At 38.3% G+C, this 24,217-nt stretch overlaps 5 protein-coding genes across 5 annotated transcripts; 3 read left to right on the top strand and 2 right to left on the bottom strand.

The window, feature by feature from the left end:
* The first annotated feature begins 993 nt into the window (after positions 1-993).
* BCR41DRAFT_344211 (hypothetical protein) lies at positions 994-1,695 on the top strand. Its single transcript, XM_022022457.1, has one exon. It carries the CDS (start codon positions 1,067-1,069, stop codon positions 1,631-1,633), a length of 567 nt encoding a protein of 188 aa, XP_021886543.1. The 5' UTR covers positions 994-1,066; the 3' UTR covers positions 1,634-1,695.
* A 1,655-nt stretch (positions 1,696-3,350) lies between these two features.
* BCR41DRAFT_366569 (hypothetical protein) lies at positions 3,351-4,165 on the top strand (the record flags this gene model as incomplete). The annotated part of the gene is made up of 2 exons (XM_022026231.1): positions 3,351-3,716; positions 4,091-4,165. The coding sequence occupies 2 exons, from the start codon at positions 3,351-3,353 to the stop codon at positions 4,163-4,165; spliced, it is 441 nt and encodes a 146-aa protein (XP_021886542.1).
* On the top strand, positions 4,038-4,933 carry BCR41DRAFT_344209 (hypothetical protein). The gene has a single exon (XM_022022456.1). The coding sequence runs from the start codon at positions 4,191-4,193 to the stop codon at positions 4,902-4,904; it is 714 nt and encodes a 237-aa protein (XP_021886541.1). The 5' UTR covers positions 4,038-4,190; the 3' UTR covers positions 4,905-4,933.
* A 965-nt stretch (positions 4,934-5,898) lies between these two features.
* BCR41DRAFT_316350 (hypothetical protein) lies at positions 5,899-9,359 on the bottom strand. Its single transcript, XM_022021236.1, has 4 exons — positions 8,948-9,359; positions 8,348-8,620; positions 6,979-7,139; positions 5,899-6,762 (listed from the first exon to the last, which is right to left on the bottom strand). Exons 1-4 carry the CDS (start codon positions 9,030-9,032, stop codon positions 5,911-5,913), a joined length of 1,371 nt encoding a protein of 456 aa, XP_021886540.1. The 5' UTR covers positions 9,033-9,359; the 3' UTR covers positions 5,899-5,910.
* A 12,124-nt stretch (positions 9,360-21,483) lies between these two features.
* On the bottom strand, positions 21,484-23,226 carry BCR41DRAFT_344205 (hypothetical protein). Its single transcript, XM_022022455.1, has one exon. The coding sequence runs from the start codon at positions 23,061-23,063 to the stop codon at positions 21,918-21,920; it is 1,146 nt and encodes a 381-aa protein (XP_021886539.1). The 5' UTR covers positions 23,064-23,226; the 3' UTR covers positions 21,484-21,917.
* Between the last annotated feature and the right edge of the window lie 991 nt (positions 23,227-24,217).

The following is a 24,217-nucleotide window of genomic DNA, read 5'->3' as shown; positions in this document are numbered from 1 at the left end:
GTACAACAAAAACAAAGAATGCCAGCTGTGAACAGGTTCATCAGCATCTTCTCTCTACAACCTTTACAACATGAACAATCTAAAAGTGAATCCTTTGGAGCTCCCAGAAATCATCTCGCCTGTTGGAGACTTTCTCGAGCGAAATGACCTCCTGAACTGCATCCGCGTCTCCAAGACTTTTCATAGCACCCTTATCAGGCGTATATGGAAAGACATCCGTGTCGTCGTACCTGATTCCGTATATCCTACTGGCGAAACACTACAGAAACACAAGAAATACATTGAAGCGATAACATTTCGAAGTGATAATTTTGCAGACCTAATGAAATGTTTTGACATTCCATACGAGTATTGGTCATTGCAGGGATGTGATCGCCTCCAGTTCATCGCATTCGAAGGATGGTGTCACGAGCCGAATGACGATTTGAAACCCCTCCTCAAGAACCACAGCTCTACCATCACCAGACTTTGCTTGGACGTTGTTGAAACATCGCATGAACTCTGGGAGACATTGCTGGGATGTACCAACCTCGAGCATCTAGAAGTATCTTCCGTAGAAATAGACGACGAAATCGATGTATTCCTCCAAGTGTGCAAGAAAATTAAGTACTTGTACTTGAATGGACTATCCTTAAACCGGCTACCTGCCAGCTTCCTTAGTAATGAGGACAGTGATTATAATCTCTCGAATATTCACACACTAAGTCTTAAGAACATCCGAGTATACAGCCAGGACTCGTACACAAAAGCATATTGCCTTGGGGTGTTGGTCAGAAGATGTTCAGGATTGCGTGTACTGGAATTTTTTGATTCCTACGAATCATTTTCATTCCAATATGAGCAATACGGCGATGTTTTCTACAAGGAAGTATTCCTTCAGCATCCCTGGACTCAGGATAACTTGTCAGAGCTGATTTTGACAAACGCGCAGTTAAAAGACGAGAGCACGGCGAGATTGCTCAGACGGATGCCTGGATTAAAACGGCTAGACATCTTTCGTGAAGTCGGTCAGCTGTCTCTGCAGGAATTGCTATCTGACAAGCAAGAGGCTTTTGATAATGGACAAATGGTATGGAAGACAAGGCCGCAGAAGCTTTGTGAAACTGTTGAAAGCTTGATGATCAATGAGCGCAACATTGTGGATGTGGATGGGATTGTTCAAGCTATTTTATCCAATTGTCCACGCCTGAAGAAGTTTGTGGGACCTAAAATCACAATGACAGAGATTGCCAATGGAGCAGAATGGGTGAGCACTGGACTGACTATGTTGGAGATTGATCTTGAGATAGACACTGATCAAGAGACTACTGAGGGCATGGAGAAGACACGTAGTGTCTTCAAGCAACTTGGGAAATTGACCCAGCTACAATCTCTTAAACTAATAAAGGTGGACTCAAGAAAGCGGACGCTGGATTTGAGACTAAGAACTGGTCTAGATGAGCTAGCCAACCTGAAGTGGCTGCGTCTACTATCGTTCAGCAATAATTGTTTCCAAGAAATAGATCTTGAGGAAGCAACATGGATCGTGGAGAATTGGCCAAGAATCAAGTACTGGAATGGCAATATGATGTGTAATATACTTGCGCCGCACAATATATATATTGGATATTGGGCAAAAAGACTGAGGAAGTAAAGGAGTGCATTGCCTATTCATAGCCTGGTATGGAAGGAAGGGACCTTGGACATGTAGTAGAGGCAATAGTCATATACACTGTAGAATGCATACAGGTTCTCAACTAAAAGAATAGCTTGATCTGCTTTCGCGTCTCGTGAAGATATTTCTGCACAATATCTCAGTCGAGAGTCTTAAGTGTAGGGATCATCTTCGTTAAGTTTACCTGTACCTTGTACTTGTCCAAGTCTATAATGCTTTTACATATTAGACATAGAGTAACGCGTTACTGTTGCACACATATATGATGTATCTAAGAGTGTGACAGGGATTACCAATGGAACAGAATGAGTGAACACTGGGCTGACTACCTTGAGGCGAGCGTTGATCAAGAGACTGCAAAAGGCTTGACCAAATCACGCATTGTGCTTAGACAGCTAGGGAAATGATCTCGACTACAATATCTTAACCTAACACTCTGGAACTCAACGACCAATGGGAGAACGGGCGCTGGACTTCAGGCTAAGAGCAGGCCTGGATAGACTTGACGACCTGAAGAGGCAGCGTAGGTTTTGTTTCAGAGGGGATAAGTCTCAATAAATACTACTTGAGGATGCGGCATGGATTATGAGGAATTGGTCAAACATCAATTGCCTAGTTAGTTTGTGCGACCTGGAAGCCGCCCAAGGGTAATCTGGATCTGGATGGGGATGATGGAGCCTTAGTTATTACTCTTCGGTGTTTGGCACCACCGCGCGATATATTCTTGGGTTATTGCCGTTAGGCGTAAGGCCCCTCCGTGTCAACCAAAGAAACAAGAATACGCATAGTTCAGATCACAATATGGTATATATAGAAGAGCAACCATAATGGATTCACAGGAATAAGCCGAGGATAGAAGTGGATTTCTCCGTTTTTTGAAGATAAACCAAAGTTGTTTTTTTTTTTTTTTTTTTTACGGGACTGACCTCGATCGAGTTTATGAAGTTTGAAAAGATCTCCTCAGTTTTACCACCACTTAATATCTTTCCTTCACAGCTTGCAAAATAAATGGGTTATGCAATGGTGGGGGGGAGGAGGGGAGTTTCCCGCAGATTAGCAATTACTAATTTGCCTAGATTTCTCTTTTTCTCCTCCGCTTTTCCCTTCCTCTATACACATCTAAACCGCATCTCTTAACCACATGGCTATCCTCCAGCTGTACATTCTTGAGTTTCTTTTTTTTGCGGATTTTATCCTTGTCCGGGTCGAAGCTTAATTAAAAAAGGGTAAAAGCCAGAGAGAATAAATAAGGTTACGCCACCAATTTTGCCCATTTGACTTTTTTATTAAGAAGCATTTCTTTCTGCTCACATCTAATGCCAAAAAATAGTTGTCTCTTGGGTCAAAAGTTCTTTTTTTTTTTTTTTTTTTTTTTTTTTTTTTTGACAAAAGTTCTCAAGTTCAGTCAAAAAAATTCAGCCATTGATCTTACTGGACACATTGGCGATACCAAGTTCCTGAGAAATTGATGCAATCAGAGAGCTGGGGGTCATCAGCACCATACGCGGCGTTAGTTATAAGCAGTATTTTTTATGCGTTCCCTAAACCCTTGAAAGAAAAAAAAAAAAAAAAAAAAAAAAAAAAGGCGTTGTTGAAAAAACCATTGTCACCTTTGTGACATCTTCCTACACAAACATGCTTTCGAATCATACAATTTGATTCATCATAATTCCATCGCGACATGCAGCACCATCCAATGGACACGCCTGAAATAATCGAAATCTTGGGGCAGTTCCTTCACGGTAGAGACCTTGTGACCTGCCTTCGGGTCTCCAAGACTTTCCATCATGTCTTGGTAAAGCGCGTGTGGGAAACCATCGATGTTTGGGAAGGACTAGCCGGCTTACCAACAGGCAAGGTGCTACAGGACCACAAAAAGTATATTAAAAGACTCATATTTGAAGGATACCCTCCCCGCGAATATATGTCATTGCAGGGATGTGAACTCCTTCACACTATAAACAGTGCAGAATTGCCAGCCATGCGCATCTCCTCGTTCCTGACAGAGATGAGTGGCTTGATCAAGGCCCACAGTTCGACAATTCGGGACGTTAGAATTGAGGTACGAGATGAGGTTGAGGAGCTGCTTTCAGGTCAAGAGCTTTGGAGAACGCTTTTAGAGTGTCCTAATATTAGTTCCATAGTAATCGGTCGCATGAGATTCAGGCCCGATGAGACTGATCTATTCTTCCAACTCTGCACAAAGCTTCGGGTACTGGCCTTGGATACTGGGTCTATCTCTCAGTTCCCGGATTATATACAGGCTGAAGCCAGCGACTTTGCTCTGCCGCAGCTTCGCTACTTGACTCTTTATGATCGTGTTGATAGTCATTCTTTACCAAGCTCAATATTGCATTCCTGGGGGATGCTAGTCCGGAAGTGTCCAAGCTTGGAGAAACTGTATTTCCTATATCATGTGCATCATACTATATACAGAGTAGCGCTATTGCAATGTCCGTGGATCTTTCCACATCTGAGGGATTTAACTCTAAATGTCTCAATAAGCGATAAAGAACTGGCGACTGTCCTCAGAGAGATGTCTCGAGTCAGGACCCTTGAGGTCTCGCACTCCTATTTTGGGCCGCTTGCTCTTCAAGAACTATTGGTGGATAGGAATAGAGGAAGGCAACCGGGTGATTGTAAAGATGGAGATAGGATGACGGGGACAGACAGACTTTGTAATACGATTGAGGTACTGGGTGCTGCGCCGTTCTACGACGAAACAGACGGTATTGCTCAAGCAATCTTGTCTAATTGCCCACGTCTGCGGTCTCTACAAGCGTCCAAAATCACAGTGACGGAGATCGTACACGGGGCACAGTGGGTGTGTTCGAGAATTGAGAATCTAAGGCTCTATTTCAATATGGATCTTGATCCAGAATCTGAGGAAGGGATGATGAACCAACGGCTAGTGTTTAAACGACTAGGGGAGCTGACTGGACTGCAAGAGCTTGCTTTGGCAGATCACTACAGCACACGAACGTTGGATCTAAGGCTAAGGGCTGGGCTCAATGAGCTGGCCAATCTGAAGAGCCTGACAACATTGAGTTTCTCATATGATATATGCCAAGCAATAGGGCCTGAAGAAGCGAGGTGGATTGTAAAGAACTGGACTAGAATCAAACATCTTGATGGTGTGCTGAATAACGATCCGGATATTGTCGAATTAATCGCCAGCATATTCCGTCTACACGGTATTCAACATTATAGGGAAAGGCGAATCATAAGAAGACAAGTTTGTATTATATAGTTGACGAAATGACAACAGATCTGTTATCACACTCCATCATCGTCTCTTTCACAACATGAACAATATTAAAAATTGGATCTCTTGAATATCCCAGAAACCATCCCACCGTCTTCAATCGGAAAAGATCTTTTAAACTGTACTTTTGCAGCCCCAAGGTATTTATCAGAGCATACTCATGAGGTTCATTTTTAGTTTAAAAAAAAAAAAAAAAAATAGCTAGGAGAGTACCTATGACAGCAGTAATAAAGTCTATTAATGACCATCTCTCTCTTAGGGTAGAAAGTATGGAGGGGGGGGCAACGCATTGTGATTAAACAACAAGACAAATTTGACTCGGTTATTGTTCCTTGTAACCTTTGAGCGTAAAAGAATCAGACGCTCGGACCAGAGGTCAAGAAGAAGAATAAAGGTCTGAGAGGTTTGAACCAGGCAAGGGGAAGGAAATAAAAGTTGCCTATGATTCTGCGGGTATTGATGATGGTCGCTATCGAATCGAATAACAATATCAAGGGGGAATAATACCCCATCCTGATTTATCATTGACTTTTTAAACTTTTTTTTTTATTTTTTATTTTTTATTTTTTTTTTAATGACATTTGCCATTGTTGAATGCTGAGTTGATTGGATGAATAAAGATTTATATAAGGCATTATCAATCATTATCGAAATATTATATTTACATTATATATACATGTATATAAAAATATATTGAACATTAGAGGACATTAAAATATTTAATATATTATTTGAGGCATCACAGTTTAAGAAGAAGAAGAAAAAAAAAAAAAAAAAAAAAAAAAAAAGTTATGGAGGGGTTTGTTGTAATATAGTACAAAAGAACGTAGGCGGAAAGAGCAATAAAGAAAAAAGAAAAAAAAAAAGAGAGAGACTACATTAAAAATACAAGTATAGAAGAGTAAAAGTTATGGTATTGTGTTGTTTCTTGTTCATAATAAAGCCAACTTTTTTTTTTTTTTTTTTTTTTTTTTTTTTTGTTGTTGTTATTTTAGCACATGGCTCGGCTAGAAGGACCAGTCCAGCCTCCGTTGTGGCCGACCACTTTATGATGGTGAGGATGATGAGCGTGATGAGCATGGTATGGTTGAGCATGGGGGTGAGCATGATGATGAGCCAGGTTGAAGGAATGGTGGGGGTGGACGTGCTCTTGGCTTGCAAAGGCGAGCGATACTGTTGGAGGAGGCATCGAGTGGCGGCCATAGGGTGCGCCTGAACCCCAGGAGGCCCTCTTTGCTGGTGGTGGTGCTACACTGCCATGTGTGGACTCGGGTGAGGAGAATGAAGAGGTGGTCATGTCCTCATCCCGGATCGACTGAGTCGTACCAGAGGCGGAACTTGTATGGAGGAGCACTTCCGAACCGCTATCGGGAGAAGGGTAATGGCTTTGGTGGCTTTGATGGCTTCGAAGAGGGCGCTTGTATACAGGAAGGACCTCATCATCTTCAAGACTTGGCTGGTTCGGCAGAGAAGGTCGTCTCCGGAAGGCATCATGCGGTTGCTGCTGCAACATGTGCAATTGTGATCGGCTCTGCTGAATGTTAACTGGAGTTGATTTGGATGCACCGACAGATCCACGCTTGTTGGAGCATTGTTGGGGCAATGAGTGTGGCACAAAGCTATTTCGGGGAGAAGGAGTTGAGGGAGTGATGAGGGACGAGGAGGGGACCTTCTGAGCGGTACTGGTGGAGATGGCCGTTGGTAAGGCATAGCGACCATTCTTCTGATTGGATAGATCTGACGATGGGCCAAACACCGCGGAGATGTTTGACTTTTGTTGTTGCTGTAAAAAATCATGCAGGCTAGATGCCAAGTCAGCCTCCGTGATACGAAGGTCAAAATCCTAAAAAAAAAAAAAGGCGTAAACAAACATCATCATACAGATTGGTCAGTCCAAGAACAAAGTATAAAAAAAAAAAAAAAAAAAAAAAAAATTCCCTCGTGGCATTGGCATTGCATTGGAATTTTTCTTCGGGAAGAACAAAAAAGGGTATTTTTCTTTTTCATTAACCCAACAAAAAGTATAAAATACGATTCATATCAATGTGGAAATACTTACAAGAAGAGAAAGCAATTGCTTCTCCATCAGATTGACCTCTCCAACGGAAAAGACAGCAGAATGTGTCGACCAATGCTTGTTCTTTGGTGATTGGTCGTTCAGGTACTTGGCTGCCACGATCAAGCTTGCCAAGAAGACACGATGACAAGTGCAATGCATACCTAGGATATGATAATATGGTACAATATAATAAAATTAATCAACCGAATTAGTACACATGAGTTTGAACTAGAATTGCACAATAAACCCTCCACCATTCTTTTTCTTTTCATTATTATGAGCATAAAAATGTTTACATGCCACATATATACTACATGTAACATGCTACACATACACACACACGTGCATGGTAAGGAAGATGTCGCGCGCAAACTCGATGTTTATGCGAACATTGAAAGTGTTTATAAATAAAAATAAGAATAAAGATGCGGCACATCTGAATTACGAATGACTCTTATTTCCGGGAAATTGTGGTAACTGGCTCAAGAGACACGCATGAAAACAAAGTAGCCCGCATGTGGTAGAGACCACTAGCATTTGTATATATAAAAAATATAATAAAAAAATAAAAAATAAAAAAGGAGAGGGGGAGGAGGAAGAGGAAGATGGCTGCAGGAATAGAAGGTGAAATGATGTGATGACATTGGCATTTTACACAGACAACCAATAAAGCTTTGGAATGGGGAGGATGGGGGGGGGGGGGAACTAAAAAGAGTAACATGGAAGGCTGATGGTGGCAATCAATAGGGGGGTTTTTTTTTACAACTAAAATGTGGTATGAGCACAGTCCATAATAATAAATAAAAAATCACTGATTCAAGTCAATGTCAACTAATTCCCGCTGTCCCACTTTTCTCTCTTCCTCTTTCTCTCTTGTATTTTCAATGTCCCAGGCTGTGCAATGATACAAGAGAAGAAGGGTAGGGGGGGGGGAAGGAAACAAGGGGTAAGGGATGGATAATGTGTAGAGATGGTAAAAGAGGAACAACATTGCAAACTTTGTACAAAAAACTACGCTCGAGCACAGGAAAAATGAGAAGGGATAACAACAAAGGGGGAAAGACGACGACGACGCGCATGAGGTCAATGCAAGAAAAAAAAAAAAAAAAAAAAAAAAAAAGCGTAGAAGGCTCATCTATCCATATTTGTCCTGTGATATGGGCACACATCTCTTGCTATTTTCCTTTTGTACACGCACTCAGACGGCAAAAAAAAAAAAAATGGGAAGGGAAGTGGTGGTGTAACAGAAAGGAAAAAAAAAAAAAAAAAAAAAAAAAAAAAAAGCGACAAAGACAAAAGAGAGAATAGTGGGAAGGGAAAAGGCAAGGGAGGAAAAAAAAAAAAAAAAAAAAAAAAAAAAAAGACTTACCCTTTGCTGCTACAGGGAGCTTGTACTTGAGACGCTCGAGATATACCAAAGTTGGCAACAATGTTGATGCCTGCACGTTCGAGTTGATGACCAAAATACGGATGAATTCATTCAATGGCGGTACGACTACTGCGGTCGAATCGCTATTGTTGGGACTGCTGTTACGGCGTGGAGTGACTGGTGGTGAGAGAGAACTGGTGTAGACATCGGTAGAGGGAGATGGAGGTGGTGGGCTGCATTCAATAACTGTGCTTGCGAAGTTGGCAATGTGATCTAATTAAAGCCAAGCAAAGCCAAGGGCAAAGCGGCGCCGCGCAAAAAAAATATATATAAAATAAATAAAAACAAGGTCGATGGGTCAGGATATTAATCAAACAACGGTGATCATTCCAATGTCATTTTGTCATAGCCGCTCTGTATCTTCGATCCATCACACAAAATATATAAAATAAATATGAGCGTGATAGAGTAAAGAGGGACTAGTCAAGAACGGGGAGCAATAAAACGTGTTGTTTTTTTTTTTTTTTTTTTTTTTTTTTTTTTTGATTTTGTGTGCACGCAAACGCAATTGAGTTGCGAGAGGACGGCGCAGGTACGTACCGATCATTTGTTGGGTGACTGGACTACGAAAGAGCCGTTCTAGTGCCCGATTTGAGAATGTCTTTGATTCTGCAAGAGAAGGCATTGTGGAAAGAATTGTATAAATATATATGTGTGTGTGTGTGTGTGAAGGAAGGAAGGAAGAAGACAGGGTTTGTTACAGTCTTTTATTTGCTTGAAAAGGAAAGGGAAGAAGAGTAGCAGGGTAGAAGAGAAGTGTGCGCGTGTCTGAAAAATGTCCAGAGGAAAGAAAAGAAAGAGAGAGTGTGTATAAGGAATGGGTGTGTACGTGAAGTATGAGAGCGAAAGAAGGAGTGAAAGAGAGAAAGAGAGAGTGAGAGTGAGGAAGGAGAAAAGGATAAAGAAAGAGAGAGAGAGAGAGAGAGAAAGAGAGAAAGAAAGAAAGAGAGAGAGAGAGAGAGAGAGAGAGAGAAAAGAGAGATGTGCTATGGAAGCGACAATGTCAAGGAAAAGAAAAAATCAAAAATCAAAAAAAGGTCCAAGGCACAGGGCAGGGCCAATGGTTTTTATATCAGACGCGAGGGGGACAAGAGGAGCATAGAAAGGGATTGAAAGGGATTGAATACGGATAATAAAAAGAAGTAAATATTCTATATAATATATATCTTTTTTATATATCATATATACTATACATGTGTACAGATGTATTACACATGTTCAAAAGAGAGTAAAAAGAGAGTAAAAAGAGCGTAAAGAGAGTAAAAAGAGTAAAAAGAGTAAGAGAGGCGGAACGCAGGGACCAAAGTAGACGTTGCGATTGAATTGAAATTACAATAAGAGCCAATCTTGGCAAACTAATTTACAAATATATATACAATATATACAATATATATATATACAATACAATACAACAGAAATCAATTGCATTGCATCCCTCCTTTTCCTCTACTCTCTTTCTCTTTCTCTCTTTCTCGTTCTCAATGTCTGGCTGGTTATACGTATATGTATATATGTGTATATAAATATATATGTTGAATGTATATGATAGTTATATTACGCTACAGATGTAAAACGCTCACCCTTTTTTTTCCTCTCATCGCATCCTCATCTTTACTCTATATTCTTATACATGTACATTCATTCCTATAGTCTATTCCCGTAATCACAGATCCCATTGAATTGGAAATATATACAGTCCTATCAAATGCCTGGACACTTTGTATATACTTTCTTTCCTTCCAAAAGAACTCTCTCACAATCTCAGGGACCGTGCCAGTCAACGGAAAACAACATGTCCTATAGTCCTATATCTATCTCCTATAGTCCTATACTCTAATCAACGGCTTCCTATTCCATAGTCACCATCTTTTGAATGCAGAGCTTTATCACAAGAAATATCCAAGTAACACCATCGAGTCTGTCAACCTATCCTACCCCTTAGCTACATCAACAACGGGAATCCAAAAGAAGGTAAAAAAGAGAAAAAAAAAAAAAAAAAAAAAAGAAAAAAAAAGCTGATTGTGGTAGACATATCAAACAACATCGAGTCAACAGAAGGGGAGGGGGGGGGGGGGGAGGAGGAAAGATGGCTTGCAAGGAGACAGAAGATATGCTGCAACGGAAATATCATCAGATGAGAAAAAAAAAAAAAATGTCCTTCTCTCTACCCCTTTCTCGCATACTCTCTTACACGTCGTATATCTATGATATGACAGTATGGTTTTATTTTGATTTTATTTTTGCATTTCAGTGGATCGTTGAAAAAAGACCAGTAAGGGCAGAGAAGAGATGAACAGAGAAAATCAAGTACTAAAAAAGAAAGGAAAGGAAAGGAAAAAAAAAAAAAAAAAAAAAAAAAAGGACGATAACCTAGGACGATCATCCATCAGGACCAATCGACTAGAGGATACTTTATTATAATTTCGCGATGCGCCTCGAGGAGAAGAAGAAGATGACATTTTACTATTTTTTTCGTGTAGTAGAAAGGGAGTCCGAAAATGAACAAAGGAGGAAAATATACTCATCGCCATTCATTATGGAAGGCGTTACAAGAAAGGAAGAAAAAAAAAAAAAAAAAAAAGTCAGGGATGACTTGCAACTACAACACCATACACAGCAATAAACTACACAAAAGTACGGAAAGCATAGGCAAGAAAAAAATCAAATAGATCATACCCAAGCCGTAGACAAACAAAAACCCATTCCCCACCCCTCAGAGAGACACAGGAGAGATATGGAGATAGAGGAGTGAAATGAAGGGGGTTTACCAAAAGAGAAGGAGGAAAAAAGAAAAAAAAAGGGAGGAAGGAGAACGTTCGTTCGTTTGCTTGGTCGTTTGTTTGTCCGTTCATTCGATCAAATTTCTTGCTCATGCTCGAAGCTAGAACCAAAACACATACCATCATTCTCTCAAGGGAAAAAAGTGAAATACTCCACCATTCCTTTCTATACCATTCTACTACCACATGACTACATGCATTCTTCAGTATATCTACCTGAGCTGCCTTTTTCGTCATCCTGTGTTCTCCTGAATGGATGTATAATATATATAATGCATATATGATGTATTATATATATATATAAATATTGCAAAATCCATGAATGTCCAAATCGGCGACCGAGGAAGATGTTTCATAAAGAACAAAGAATCATTTGTGTGACTCCAGATGGGTATTTTGCTCTATATGGATATATATATATATACTACTATATCATTGATACGAAGTTGATGATGATGATGGATGAATGGATATATTTTCAATATACACCTGTATTTGTTTGTAGAATGTCATAAATGTGAGTGATATCTTTTGGTTGATAGCGATAAATGATGGACATGAACAGGGATTGAAGCTCAACTCAAAGAAAAAAAAAAAAAAAAAAAAAAAAAACATGTAATGATGATATACATATACATGTATAACACAGGATAAGCGGAGCCATGATACATCTGTACATTACATGGTGCATGGTATAAATGTATAATATCGGTAGGACTGAAGGGAGGATTGCAATCAAATGTTCTGCAACTATTTTCAACCCCATTGAAATCTCAAATCAAAAAGTGCTCTTTATAATTTTATTCTTCAATAAAAAAAACTTTAATTTGCAATTCAGGGGGAGAAGAGCTCTTTTAAACTTTTCTACATTTTATGCTTTTTTTTTTGTCTTTTTACGACACACATTCTTATAACCCTACGCTGTTGCTGTTGCAGCACACTATCCCAAAAAAGTTTGAATTCCAGTCGACTGGAGTCCCTCAAAGAAAAAAAAAAAAAAAAAAAGGAAAAGGGTCATCGCTGGCTCTTCTTGGACTATTATTTTTTTTGTTCAAATACTCTCTCTCTCTCAGTACATGTGTATTTTTACATTTTATATATATTTCGTAATATTTCATTGTATAGAGCAATGAAGAAAATTGATCACGTCCACCCGAGTACATCGTAAATTGTGTGATTGTATTGCACCTGTTACAAACAAAGAAAAAGAAAAAGAAAAAGAAAAAGAGAATAAAAGACACGGTGGCACAGCAAACAAGTAAATAAGCAAATAAGCAAGTAAGCAAGTAAGCAACCAAGCAATAAAACACAAAATATAAAAAGCAGGACTAAAATTGATTTGGATAATATGTGAAATATTCGAAATATTTGAAAACAAAGGTTAGCCTCAATTTCAGGGAGGAAAAAGAAAGGAGGTGAACAAAAAAAGAAAAATATTAGATAGATAGATAGATAGATAGATAGACGGAGAAGAGAGAGGAAAAAGAGAGAGAGAGAGAGAGAGAACGATGGAAGTGGTTTTTTTTTTTTTTTCTTTTCTTTTTTCCACAACATGAGATTGTCTAAATAAATCGCGCTCGTACCTATTGGCTACGATTCTATAGTAAATAATGGAAGTATCTTCCTCCTCTCCTTCCCCGTGCAAAGATCAAGGAAAAAAAAACAAATGGTAATATCTACGCATTGACTCTCATTTGCACGCGCAACAAAAAAAGGTTTTGTCGGTCCACCTTTCTTTCCTTACGAAAACTTACTTTTTTTTCTATTTCATGCATTTGTATCTAGTTTTTCTTTCTTTGCATCATTTTATTTTACGCGTATAACATTCTGAACACAAGGCGAAGAGGAAAAGAAGAAGGCCCATGCCCACTCAGGGTATACTTTATCTTAAAGGACACATTGTCCAAGAATGATCGACAAGCAAAGCAAAAGAAAAAAATAAAAATAAAAATAAAAATAAAAAAAACGTTAGTTTCGACAGTTGTATGCGTGGAGAAAGGAGGATGGAGTGCGTGAACGGGCTTCTGTCCAGGAGAGTGGATCAATGAACGAATAAATATAGCACTTTGACCATATCTAAATATACAAACTAAAGTGTCGAGGGATAGGGTGAATAACAAGGGCTTTCTTGAACACGCCTGAAACACCACCAGAAATCAGCCCAAAATAAAAAATAAAAAATAAAGAATAAAAAACAAAAAATAAAAAATAAAAAAACAAAGAACAAAGAACGTTTTCTACTCGTAGGCAATCACGGATATGTGAACAAAGTAGTCCGGTCCCCTAAAAAGCCTAAAATAAAAGCGTGGGGATTTTTATGGTCCAGTACTCCAAAAGATTCTCACCAATTCAATGAAACTAACCTCACTGGACTGGGGTATCTTGTGTTTATTTAAAAAAAAAAAAAAAAAAAAAAACCAGCCTAACCACATGTGTAGATCCTCCATACGCTTTGCTTTAGTCTTTTTTTTCTTTCTTTCTTTCTATAGAAAGGCACTTTACGTCTCTCGATCTATTTGTCCTTGCAGCAGCACCGCGGTTATAGGCGGAGAGAAAGAAAAAGAAAAAAAAAAAAGAAAGAATGCCTTATTGCGTTTATGCGATTAAGCTTTCTTTCCTTCCTTCTTTCTTTCTTTCTTTCTTTTTCTTTCTTTAGTGTGTATCATATACCGTATATGGTTCGATGTGATGTACCAGTGAGAGAAAAGAGGGCTTATCCCCTTATTCTAGAGTTCGAGACATTTATCAAATCATTTTTTTTTTTTTTTTTTTTTTTTTTTTTTGCCGTTTTTTATTAGGTAAAAGAAAGTCAAGGGGACAATGAACGACAGGGAGAGAAGAGGGGGGACAAACCATGTCTTTGAAAAATAAATAAATAAAAGAAAAGAAAATAAAAACCTACTAAGATAAAGGGAGAAAATAAACTTATCATCACCATGACGATTGACAAATCGTAGCAATGATCATAAAAACAAACAGCTCGCTCTATTTATCATATATATTATACTACACCATAGTCATAGTATATAAAAGTATTGTAGGCATACTAGCCATGGCATTGGAGAAAAGAAAAGAGGAAAAAAAAACAATTTTACTCCGATCCAATTCAGAACAAGAAGGAGCTTGTAAGATGGAGTTTTATTTTATTTTGTTTCCTTTCTTTTCTAGGCCAAGTTTAGTATAGATCTGACCCAAAAGAACTTCTTTATCCTTTCCTCAAAGTCATGCAACGAGGATGAAAGACATAAACAACGGAAATATACTTTTATTCTTATTATAACGCGCGATCAAGGTTTCTATTTTTTATTTTTTATTTTTTTGTCAGAGATGAATGAAAAGTAACGTTAGTCAAGTAAATTGTCTGACAATGTTATATTTCCTGCAACACTGTGAGTGGAACCAATTAGCCAAAAGCCCACTTAGCCCAGAAAAGAGAGATGGAGAGAGAGAGAGAAAGAGAGGAGTAGGCAGGATAACGAAATGGTGGCGTATGATCGATCCAGAGTATAAATGCAACTTTGTTTTTATTTAGCTAGACCTTCCTTCTCCTCCTATCCTATCCTATCCTATCCTGACAACCTGGCCACTCTTTGGATCGAGTCGGATTTTTTTTTTTTTTAGTTTAGTTCAAACAATAGGAGGCGACAATTGTCAAATCTGGTAAATAAATGTCACCCTTTTTTTTAAACACGTCAACGCGTTTTTTTTTTTTTTTTTTTTTTCTTTGCATTGATCTAAAAAAAAAAAAATAATAATAATAATAAAAAAAAGGTCGTATTACAGAAAAAAAAAAAAAAAAAAAAGAGCATCTTTTTCCATCTCCTTCTTCTCTTTTTTCTGGCGACCACCGTTGACGATCTATGACGACATATGATGGGATAGTCAACTTTTTTTTTATTATTTTTTTTTTTTTATTAATATCTCCGATCCTTCCTATACTCACCTCCGGCACCTCCTCCTCTCCCCAAACCACTACGTTGGGCAAGTAGGAAAATAGGAGCATGACAATCCAGGCTGGAGTCTTTTTTGTTCACGAGATCTATTTTTCCACTTTCTTGGGCTCTTGAGACTAAAGCTACTCTTTTTTTTTTTTTTTTTTTTTTTTCTTTTTTCTTGCTTGTCCAAAAGAGAGCAAAAGACTTTATACTCTGGTCTTCTGGTCATCTAGCAGCAAAATTTCATAATGAACAACTTTGGCTGACAAGTCTAAGAGGAGCCTTCCTTGTTCCGCTCCATTCTACATATATATCGTGATCTTCAACGCTTACTGATGATTTTGTATGAAGTAAAATTTATTGAGGGCAAGAGACTCACTTCGTTGCTCTCATTCGGACATCTGTCATATAAATATAAATATAAATATATACTGTATATATATATATATATACCATACATATGCTACATATGCTTAATGTAATATGCTATATGCTGTATGCTAAATGGCTAAATGTTAAATGCTGAAACGATATACATACACTTGCATTAGCTAGCTCGGGCTGTAGATATTAAGTAATAAGCGTAAAAAAGACATTAGTCATTAGATCTTTTTTTCTTTTTTATGCAAAGGATCTAATAAATGGATTTGCGAATTGATCAATGAGAAGTTAGTTTGATTTGTCTTGCAATCCAATCCAGGAGAGAGCGTGGTGAAACTTTTTTTTTTTTTTTTTTTTTTTTGTTTTCCCGTCCTAATTGATCTTCACGAAAAAGTCCTTTTGCCTAGATTTCAAAGTATTATGGCTGAGTAAAATAATAGAATAGAAAGTATATGAAAATGTGGGTCAAGTAAAGAAGAGGTGTGGATGAAAACTCAAAGATGCTCTTCCATTTCCTTCAAAGCCAAGCTCATCCTCAACCTGGCTCCCAAATTCTTTTTTTTTTTTTTTTTTTTTTTTTTTTTTTTTCCTTTCCTTCTGCGATAACTACTGCTGTACCGCGATTATGAGAAAGAGGAAAAGATGAAAAAGAGGAGATGCAGTCCATGTTATATGCTTGCACAGGTGACATGTTTACAAAAAAACTGTCAGACTGTTCCATCTGCTAAAAAGATCCAGTCTAAATGTTGATCATGGTTTGAACTCTACTGTCAATCATTGTCTGTACTGCCATCCATAACATGACATCGTTTTGTTTGTCTTCAATTTGCCTCATTTGTTTATTTGCCTCTGTTCAACTTTTTTTTTTTTTTTTTTTTTTTCTCCACACATTTGTTGCGATCTCCTTTTTTTTTTTTTTTTTTTTTTTTGAGAGCAAAATGAACAAAAAAAGCTTTTTTATTTTTCCTAACCTAGGCCCTCACTTGCTGCAGATACTTTTTTTTTTTTTTTTATTTTTACATCGGGTTTAAGGTGCTGCTGTACGTTTCAATGTTCCTACCTGTTTTATGCTATGTTATATATGCTTGGTCGCCTGTGAGCCATAAAACATAAAAACAAAAAGACAGACAGGTAGGAAATAAATGGTAATCTAATAGTGGTGGTATATCTCCATATAGATGTATAGATTTTATTTTATTTTTTTAAAGAAGAAGAAGAAGAAGAGCATCGCATCGCTTTGTAATGGTATATATATATATATATATATATATGTTTACCCTTTTTTTCTTTTTTTTACAAGACAATTGTTATGCAGGAATAACGCAAAAAGGCATGATCTTATGTTTAGATGGAAATCGAAAAAAAAATCCTTGAGAGTGCGCCACGCGCCCACAACACACACTTGAGCTAAAACAAAAGCAGGTGGTGGATGTCGTTATTATTAATGAAGTAAGAGGAGCAAGGGGAGGTAGGGGGGGGGGGGGGGAGAAGGAGAGTAGTCAAGTTTCTTTTCTCTCTCTCTGTGTCTCTCTGCCTCTCTCTTTCTCTCCCTGTCTCTCTATATGTTTCTCTATTTATTTCTCTCTACTCTCTTTTTTTTTTTTTTTTTTTTTTTTTTCCTTCTGTTGAATCCTTCCATGCTCACTATTTTTATTATTATTATTATTATCATTATATATTCTCCTCTTTGCTCCTCTTACTCAATGAAAGGGCAAAGAAGAGAAAAGAAATAGGGATATGTCCAGCCTGCATGGAGCCTATGCATTGCATATTGGTAGAAGGCAAGGCACAGACATAGTTTAAAATGACATGCATGGCAACGCATCAAAATATATAAAGAGACCACAGGAATAAAGAAATGAGAGAGAGAGAGAGAGAGAGAGAGAGAGGCAGAGAGAGAGATGGGGTGTGTGTGGAGAGGAGGACCAATCGAAACCGTGCGACTGCCTTCAGGACCAGACTAAAAGGGAAAAATAAATTTAAGGTTTGGTGGCGTGGCCTGTGCGCAGTTGTTGACCTTTTGAATTGGACAGAGTATTTTAAGAAGACTAATATATATATATACCTAATATATATAAACGTATACATTTATACATATCTTTCAAACATATCCGATATATCTTTTTTGTAATTGTTGTTTTTGTTGCACAGACAAAAAAAAAACCCCCAACTGTAATAAATAAATAAATAAATAAATAAAAATTGTCAGTTACAAGCAAGCAGCACAAAAAAAAAAAAAAAAAAAAATATTTGTAAATGTGTAAATGTTTATCAATTCTGTAGAAAACAGTGATAACAGTAACAACAGCAGTAAAAAAAGTGAGGGAGAGAGATTAGTAAATCGACCGACCATCTTTTTAAATGTCGGAAAAAAATAATAATAAATATATATATATATATATAAAAAACAAGGAGAGCATTGTCCACTGGATAAGTGACGATAGGGGTTTGACCAAGGAAAAAATAAGGAAAAGAGATAGAGGTATTTCCTTAACTTCTTTGATTTTCTAGTTGGGTGTGTGTACATCGACGCAGAGCAGCTGACTGACTCTTTTGTTGACCCTATTTTGATAACGCGAAGTAAGGAGCACCACCATCTACCTTCAAAGTCGGCTGTATGAAGTTCATGTAGGGGCTCGAGCAGGTTTTTTTTTTTTTTTTTTGGGTGCAAATAAAATAAACCCGTGATGTCTTTGTATGTATATATGTTATACGGTACATGTTGATTGTGTCAAAGCAATGCTTTTATATACTATCGACATGACATTTAGATGAACAGCGGATGACATTGAGCATTAGTTGCACAACATAAAACAAGGAGTCAGGGAGCCTCCTTTTTATATTTATTATTTATTATTTTTTATTTTTTTGTTCGTGTCTATGGATATTTTTTCATGTACAAAGTGTTTGGGGAAAGTGGGCTCTCAATGATATAGATTCTTGTTGTACGTGTTGCCACAAGAGCCATGATGGATGGTGGATGGGATGAGAACGTGGAATGATTTTCTCTTCCATCAACCTTTCACACCACAGGTCGTCGTCCACATGTTCACACTGCTCTACATGAAAATAAAAAAATAAAAAATAAAAAAAACAAACAAAGAGGTCGCGGCGTTGTTCACAAAAGTCATTGGGTTACAGATAACTTGAGCAATGTGTGTATGTTTTTTTTTTTTTTTTTTTTTAGGCATTGGGATACACATAAAAATAATGCAGAAAAAAAAAAAAAGTCTTTACATCTACATCGGCGATTTAAGGTTATTTCCTCCCCTCTGCATTAAAGCATTAGACTTCCTTAAAAAGAGACAAAATGGAATACATAATGGTTCAAGTGAACAAACAGATGTGGGTATATGCTTGCTTGAAGTATGGGCCCTTGAAAAAAAAAAAAAAAAAAAAAGTTAAAAAATTAATTGGCTAATATGTACAATTTGCAAATCCAGGCTAGAGTTGATCCAAACAAATGGATTAGCAATCGGATCGGGGAAAAAGGATGGGGGAGGCAAGGACCAACTGTTGTTTGGTGTTACTTGATGATAAAAGAGAAAGAAAAAAAAAAAAAAAAATTTCAAGGAGTGTGTGCATTGTACAACCATGGTCATGATTTGATGGAAATATACAGATTCAGTACGTACAGAGCCAAAGAAAAAAAAAAAAAAAAAAAAAAAAGTTCATTTAGAAAGTTGGGGAAAGCGGAATCGATTTTCTGAATGCGAGCTTATAATCGAATGGCCGTTCTACTATACTTTGGATGTGGCCTTCTGTACAACCGTACAACTGTACGACCCAAAAAGTTTCATTAAGATTAAGAATAAGAAAAAAAAGAAAAAAAAAAAAAAAAAAAAAAAAAGAGAGCAATGAGATTTAAGGAGGCCAAGGTGTATGTGGAATGTGGTGGCAATCGGGTTAATCGCCTTTTTGGCTCACATATTTCTAAACAGAATGCTTGTTGATCCATTCTCTTCAAAGAAAAAACGGGAGCAACAATTTGGATCTCGCCACTTGATACAATTAATCCACAATTTATCGGTCTTTTAAGAAGGAATTTTATTAGCGAATTGCATTGATGTGATGGCAATCTGTACCTGCATGGAAAACATGTAAAAAAAAAAAAATAGTATTGGAGTACAAAACTAAAAGGGGACAGGCAGAGGGAACGGGACATGGACATTGGCCGGTCAGGGAGAATTTTTTTTTTTTTTTTGGCATTGTACCACACTAGAGCTGTGGGTCCAGTTCATCATCTGTAGTAGAATATCCAAAGTCATGCATGCCATGCAGATGCTTATTTCCTGTGTTTTTGTTTGTTTGTCCCGTCCATCTAAATAGATACACTTTGTTCTTTGTTCGGCAAAAGGATTTTTTGTTGTCTCTTATTTGTTTCAATAACCGCATTGCCGAAAAAAAGACTACATGTAAGTAGGCTCAAGAGATGAGAGTTATACATGTTTAGTAAACAGTAAGGGAGCAGCGAGGGGGGCAGGGGACGATCAACATCCTCGATGTAACTTTGCATTATACGCGCATTGGTTTAAACGTAAAAAGGTCGTCCCAAAAATGCTTCCGTGCAGATTTTTTATGCAAACACACATAGCATTTTCTTTTCCTTCCTTTCCTTTCCTTTATTTTATTCCGCGGCAGAATTGGAATGTGTACATGAGTTACAAAAGAAAACTAAATCTTATTTTAGAGAGAGAGAGAGAAATGATAACGTCCTTTGTTTGAAGCTCAGGCCGAAGGTTCGTCTTAAGGGATTCGTGCTGAAGCTTACATGTATTTTTTGGTCCAGAGTATTGGAGTGTGGGAGTTTCCTTTGAATAGAACTTTCATAGTCTCCATGACTTTTGTGAACTTTGTGATCTCTTTCCTCTCCTCTCAGCAACCTTATCTGCCCCCTTGTCCCCTTCCTACTTTACAGCGGCGTGATAATTTACATGAGCATGTGCATGTACATGTTACATGTACACCAACTATGCAGAACGCGTTTTTCTATGCTGTCCTTTTCATTGTCACTGATTGGATTGGTGGATAAACATTACATCCACTAAATTTGTTTCCACTTTTCCGCCCCCTTCCCCCTACATCAAAATGGATAGAAGTTTTCCATTTTAAGCCTAATGTGTTGATCTATAAAGTTAATCTTTGAGTTTTATACCAACATGAATGGAGCAAAAAACTTCATTCACAAACCCAAGAGACCCTAGAAAAAAAGAAAAAAAAAAAAAAAAAAGTTTCTAAAGCTGCAGGGTGACAAGATGTATTTGCTGATATTAGATAGTTAGTAATAGTTGATAATGATAACCTATAGTACTCAAAGTTAACCTATGGTCACGTATATTTTTTCTTTCCTGCCTTTCTTTCTTGGTACTATTTAATTTTTTCTACCGTTCAAATATTCAAGCGCAGCATTCCCTTCAAGTGCTTTTTTTTTTTTTTTTTTTCAACTCGCAAATCGACTTCTTTAATGCATGTTCAAAACACCACCGGTGTTTCTTACCTGGACTCAATTCTGGAAACCTACTCGTTGCAAACCGCTTATTCAAGCATGAGGGCTCAAGTGAGTGACAAAGATCCTCCCCTCTCTCTCATGATGAGGAGAGCCATGAGAAATTCTTTAGGCCCCATCTACGGGACTCTCTCTTGCTCAATTTAGATGAACAGGATGGAAGAAAAGGCAAGGAGGAAAAGATTACATAGAAGAGACAAAACGGAGAGAAGAAAGCAGAAAGTATCATTACCACAGACGAAGTGGGCAACCCGTTGGAACGACGCTTTTAAGACACAAATCCGAGTTTAGACTTTTTTTTATTGGGAAATCTTCCTACACTTTGACTTTTTATTTTACAACGCTGCAATACTTTATGGTCCTTACAGTTATGTTATTATGATCACTAAGCTCGTTCACCATAATTAGTAAAAATGGATGCGCATCGCAAGATTCATATTCAAGGACCATGTTCTTCATTCAAGGCTAGGGCTGGCAATAGATTTATTTACTTCTTCAGTCTAGTTGTCAATATTTATACCGTGCGCCTTAAGTAAATCAGAACCCAAATTATGGCCATCCTCATTTTGCTCAGTGTTCATGTTGCATCGAATGAGTCTGATGTTTGGCCAATTGTTCACGATCCATGTCGCATCCTCAAGTTGCATTCGATAGCGACCGCTATCTACGAACTCGAGCCGACTCAGTCTCTTCAGGTTGGCTAGCTCATCTAGACCTGCTCTTAGCCTCAAGTCCAGTGTCCTTCCTCCATCATTCCTTGGGCTCCACCGCGTTAAGTTAAGATGTTGTAGTTGGGTCAATTTCCCTAGTTGTCTGAACACAATCCGTGACCTTGCCATGCCTTCTGCGGTCTCTTGATCAACGTCTGCCTCAAGATAGAGAACCAAGTGGCCCAGTTCAGTGCTCACCTATTCTGCTCTATTGGCAATCTCTGTCACTGTTATTAAAAGTCCCGTCAGGCGCTTCAGTCGTGGGCAATTTGATAAAATAGCTTGAGCAATGCCACGACTATACCCCCTGAGCACCAAATCCTCAACTGTCTCGCAGAGCCTCCGCAGCCTCGCTTTTTGTACCATCTGTCCATTATCCTGCATACTTTGCTTGTCCGCTAGTAATTCCTTCAGGGAAAGCTGGCCGAACTCACAAGCTGGAACATTTAACCGTTTTAATTCAGCCATCTGTTTGAGAAGTACTGCCATATCCTCATCTTCTATGTTCAAGTAAGGAATAGATAAATCAGATAAACTTGCTAGCGTCCAGGGATGCTGAAGGAAAGCCGCCCTGTAGAAGCCACTGTGGGCTGGTTGTTCATCTTCCGTAAGCTCGGCGCCGTCGAGAAATTCCAGCGCACACAATCCTGGGCATCTCCTGACTAACATGCCGAAGCAATATGATGACGTGCACGGATGTGGAGGGTTGATTATCTTGACATCTTTCATATTTAGTGTGCGAATGTTTGGGAAAAAGTATCCGCTGGCCTCATTACTCAGGAAGTTGGTAGGTAGCTGGTTTATGAATATCCTATCCAGGCGCAGGTGCCTAACTTTCTTGCAGAGCAGAAAGAACAGGTCAGTTGCCTCATAGAAGTGTATCCGAGACAATTCTAAACGCTCGAGATTAGCGCATCCTAGCACTGCCTCCCAAAGCTCTTGTGAAGATAAAGGATTACCCAAGTAAAGCTTGGTGATGGTGGAATTGTGTGCCTTGATGAAGTTGCAAAACCCAGTTGGCTTTTGCTCCAATGCTCTTATGTATCTGATGTACTGGAGGCGAGTGCATCCCTGCAACGACTCATACTCCTTTGGGAAATCGCCTGCAAATAGAATTTCTTCAATGTACTTCTTGTTGTTCTGCAGTGCTTCGCCAATGGGGTATCTGAATTTGGATTTCACAAGGAGTTTGACAGTGATTGACTTCCATATGAATCTGATAAGTGCACTTTGAAAAGTCCTCGAGACACGGATACAGGCCAGAAGGTCTTTTCTACTGAGGGAGCTGCCAACGAGTGAGATGATTTCTGGAATATCCAAGGGATTCAACTTGATGTTGCCCATCTGCAGAGAGAGATGATGATGCTGATGGAGATGGGATGTATGAAGACACAGATTACGTGGTAGCGTCACCACCAATCACGAACTTTAACTATGTCATATGCGAAATATAAGCAAGAGTATGAGTATGCCACTATTTTGCGAGGAGAATCCTGAAGGCGTTAGAGTTGGCAAATGTTTTGAGATACGACTGCTTTGTTGAATGTTGCATTTTAGTTAATGGGTTCCGTATTAATTTCAAGTTCTATGAATACCAGACTGTGTGCACAAAAAAAAAAAAAAAAAAAAAAAAAAAAAAGCAAATACGAAGTTTCCGACATAATGTAAGATCAGTATATCAAAAATAAGTCAGAACAATTGGATATCAGGTAAACTACTGACCGCCTCTGTCATCTTATCGACTTGTTTATTCAGGTCGCTCGCTGGGTTGTTCGTCCTTTTCCAGTCCACAGAAAGGATGAAAAAAATGCGTTGGTAAAGAGCTACTCCGTCAATTTGCCAGACCAACACCGCTTGGCAATCATGGGGCGGTGATATGAAACGCTCTCATGACTGTTACGTCCCGAGGAATCACTTGCTTCATTATCCTATTTTCTTTCTTCGCACATCGTACATTAACGGCGGCAAGGATAAATCTGAAATTTGGTCTACGTGCTCCTTAGTATTTACCTTGCATAAAGCTGATGGAGAAAATAAATGGATTCAAGGATAAAGCTCTTCGTTGGACATCTCATTAAAGCATTTATGATTAGAAAGGAAAATGAGCTCTCCAATGTTGTTTTTGGATTGGGAGGAGAAAAAAAAAACCCCCCCCAACGACCTGATCGTTTCTCTCTGGGACCAAGCCCAAATTAACCTAAAGACCATTTGTAAAAGATTAATCCTCTAACTGACTTTATTTACCCATACCCTTCACTTTTGTGCTTCTGTTTCAGTTTTTGCGTGGTATCAAAATATTGAACATCTACCACGATGCGCGACACAAACGACGAGCACATCCCCTGGTGAGGGTAACCGTTAAAAATTGATTACATGACTTATGGTCCTTGCCTGGTAAGCATTAATTGGCGTCAATTACGTCTTTTATATTTTTATTACAGCTCCACTAAGCTGAACTCTTCGTCCGGTTTCGGTTTCCTAAACGGATAACCGAGAAA

This window comes from Lobosporangium transversale (assembly GCF_002105155.1).
Source record: "Lobosporangium transversale strain NRRL 3116 chromosome Unknown BCR41scaffold_1, whole genome shotgun sequence".
In the NCBI taxonomy this organism is placed as follows: domain Eukaryota; kingdom Fungi; phylum Mortierellomycota; class Mortierellomycetes; order Mortierellales; family Mortierellaceae; genus Lobosporangium; species Lobosporangium transversale.
Note: the sequence above shows the minus strand (reverse complement) of the source record. Positions and strands in the feature narration are given on the sequence as shown.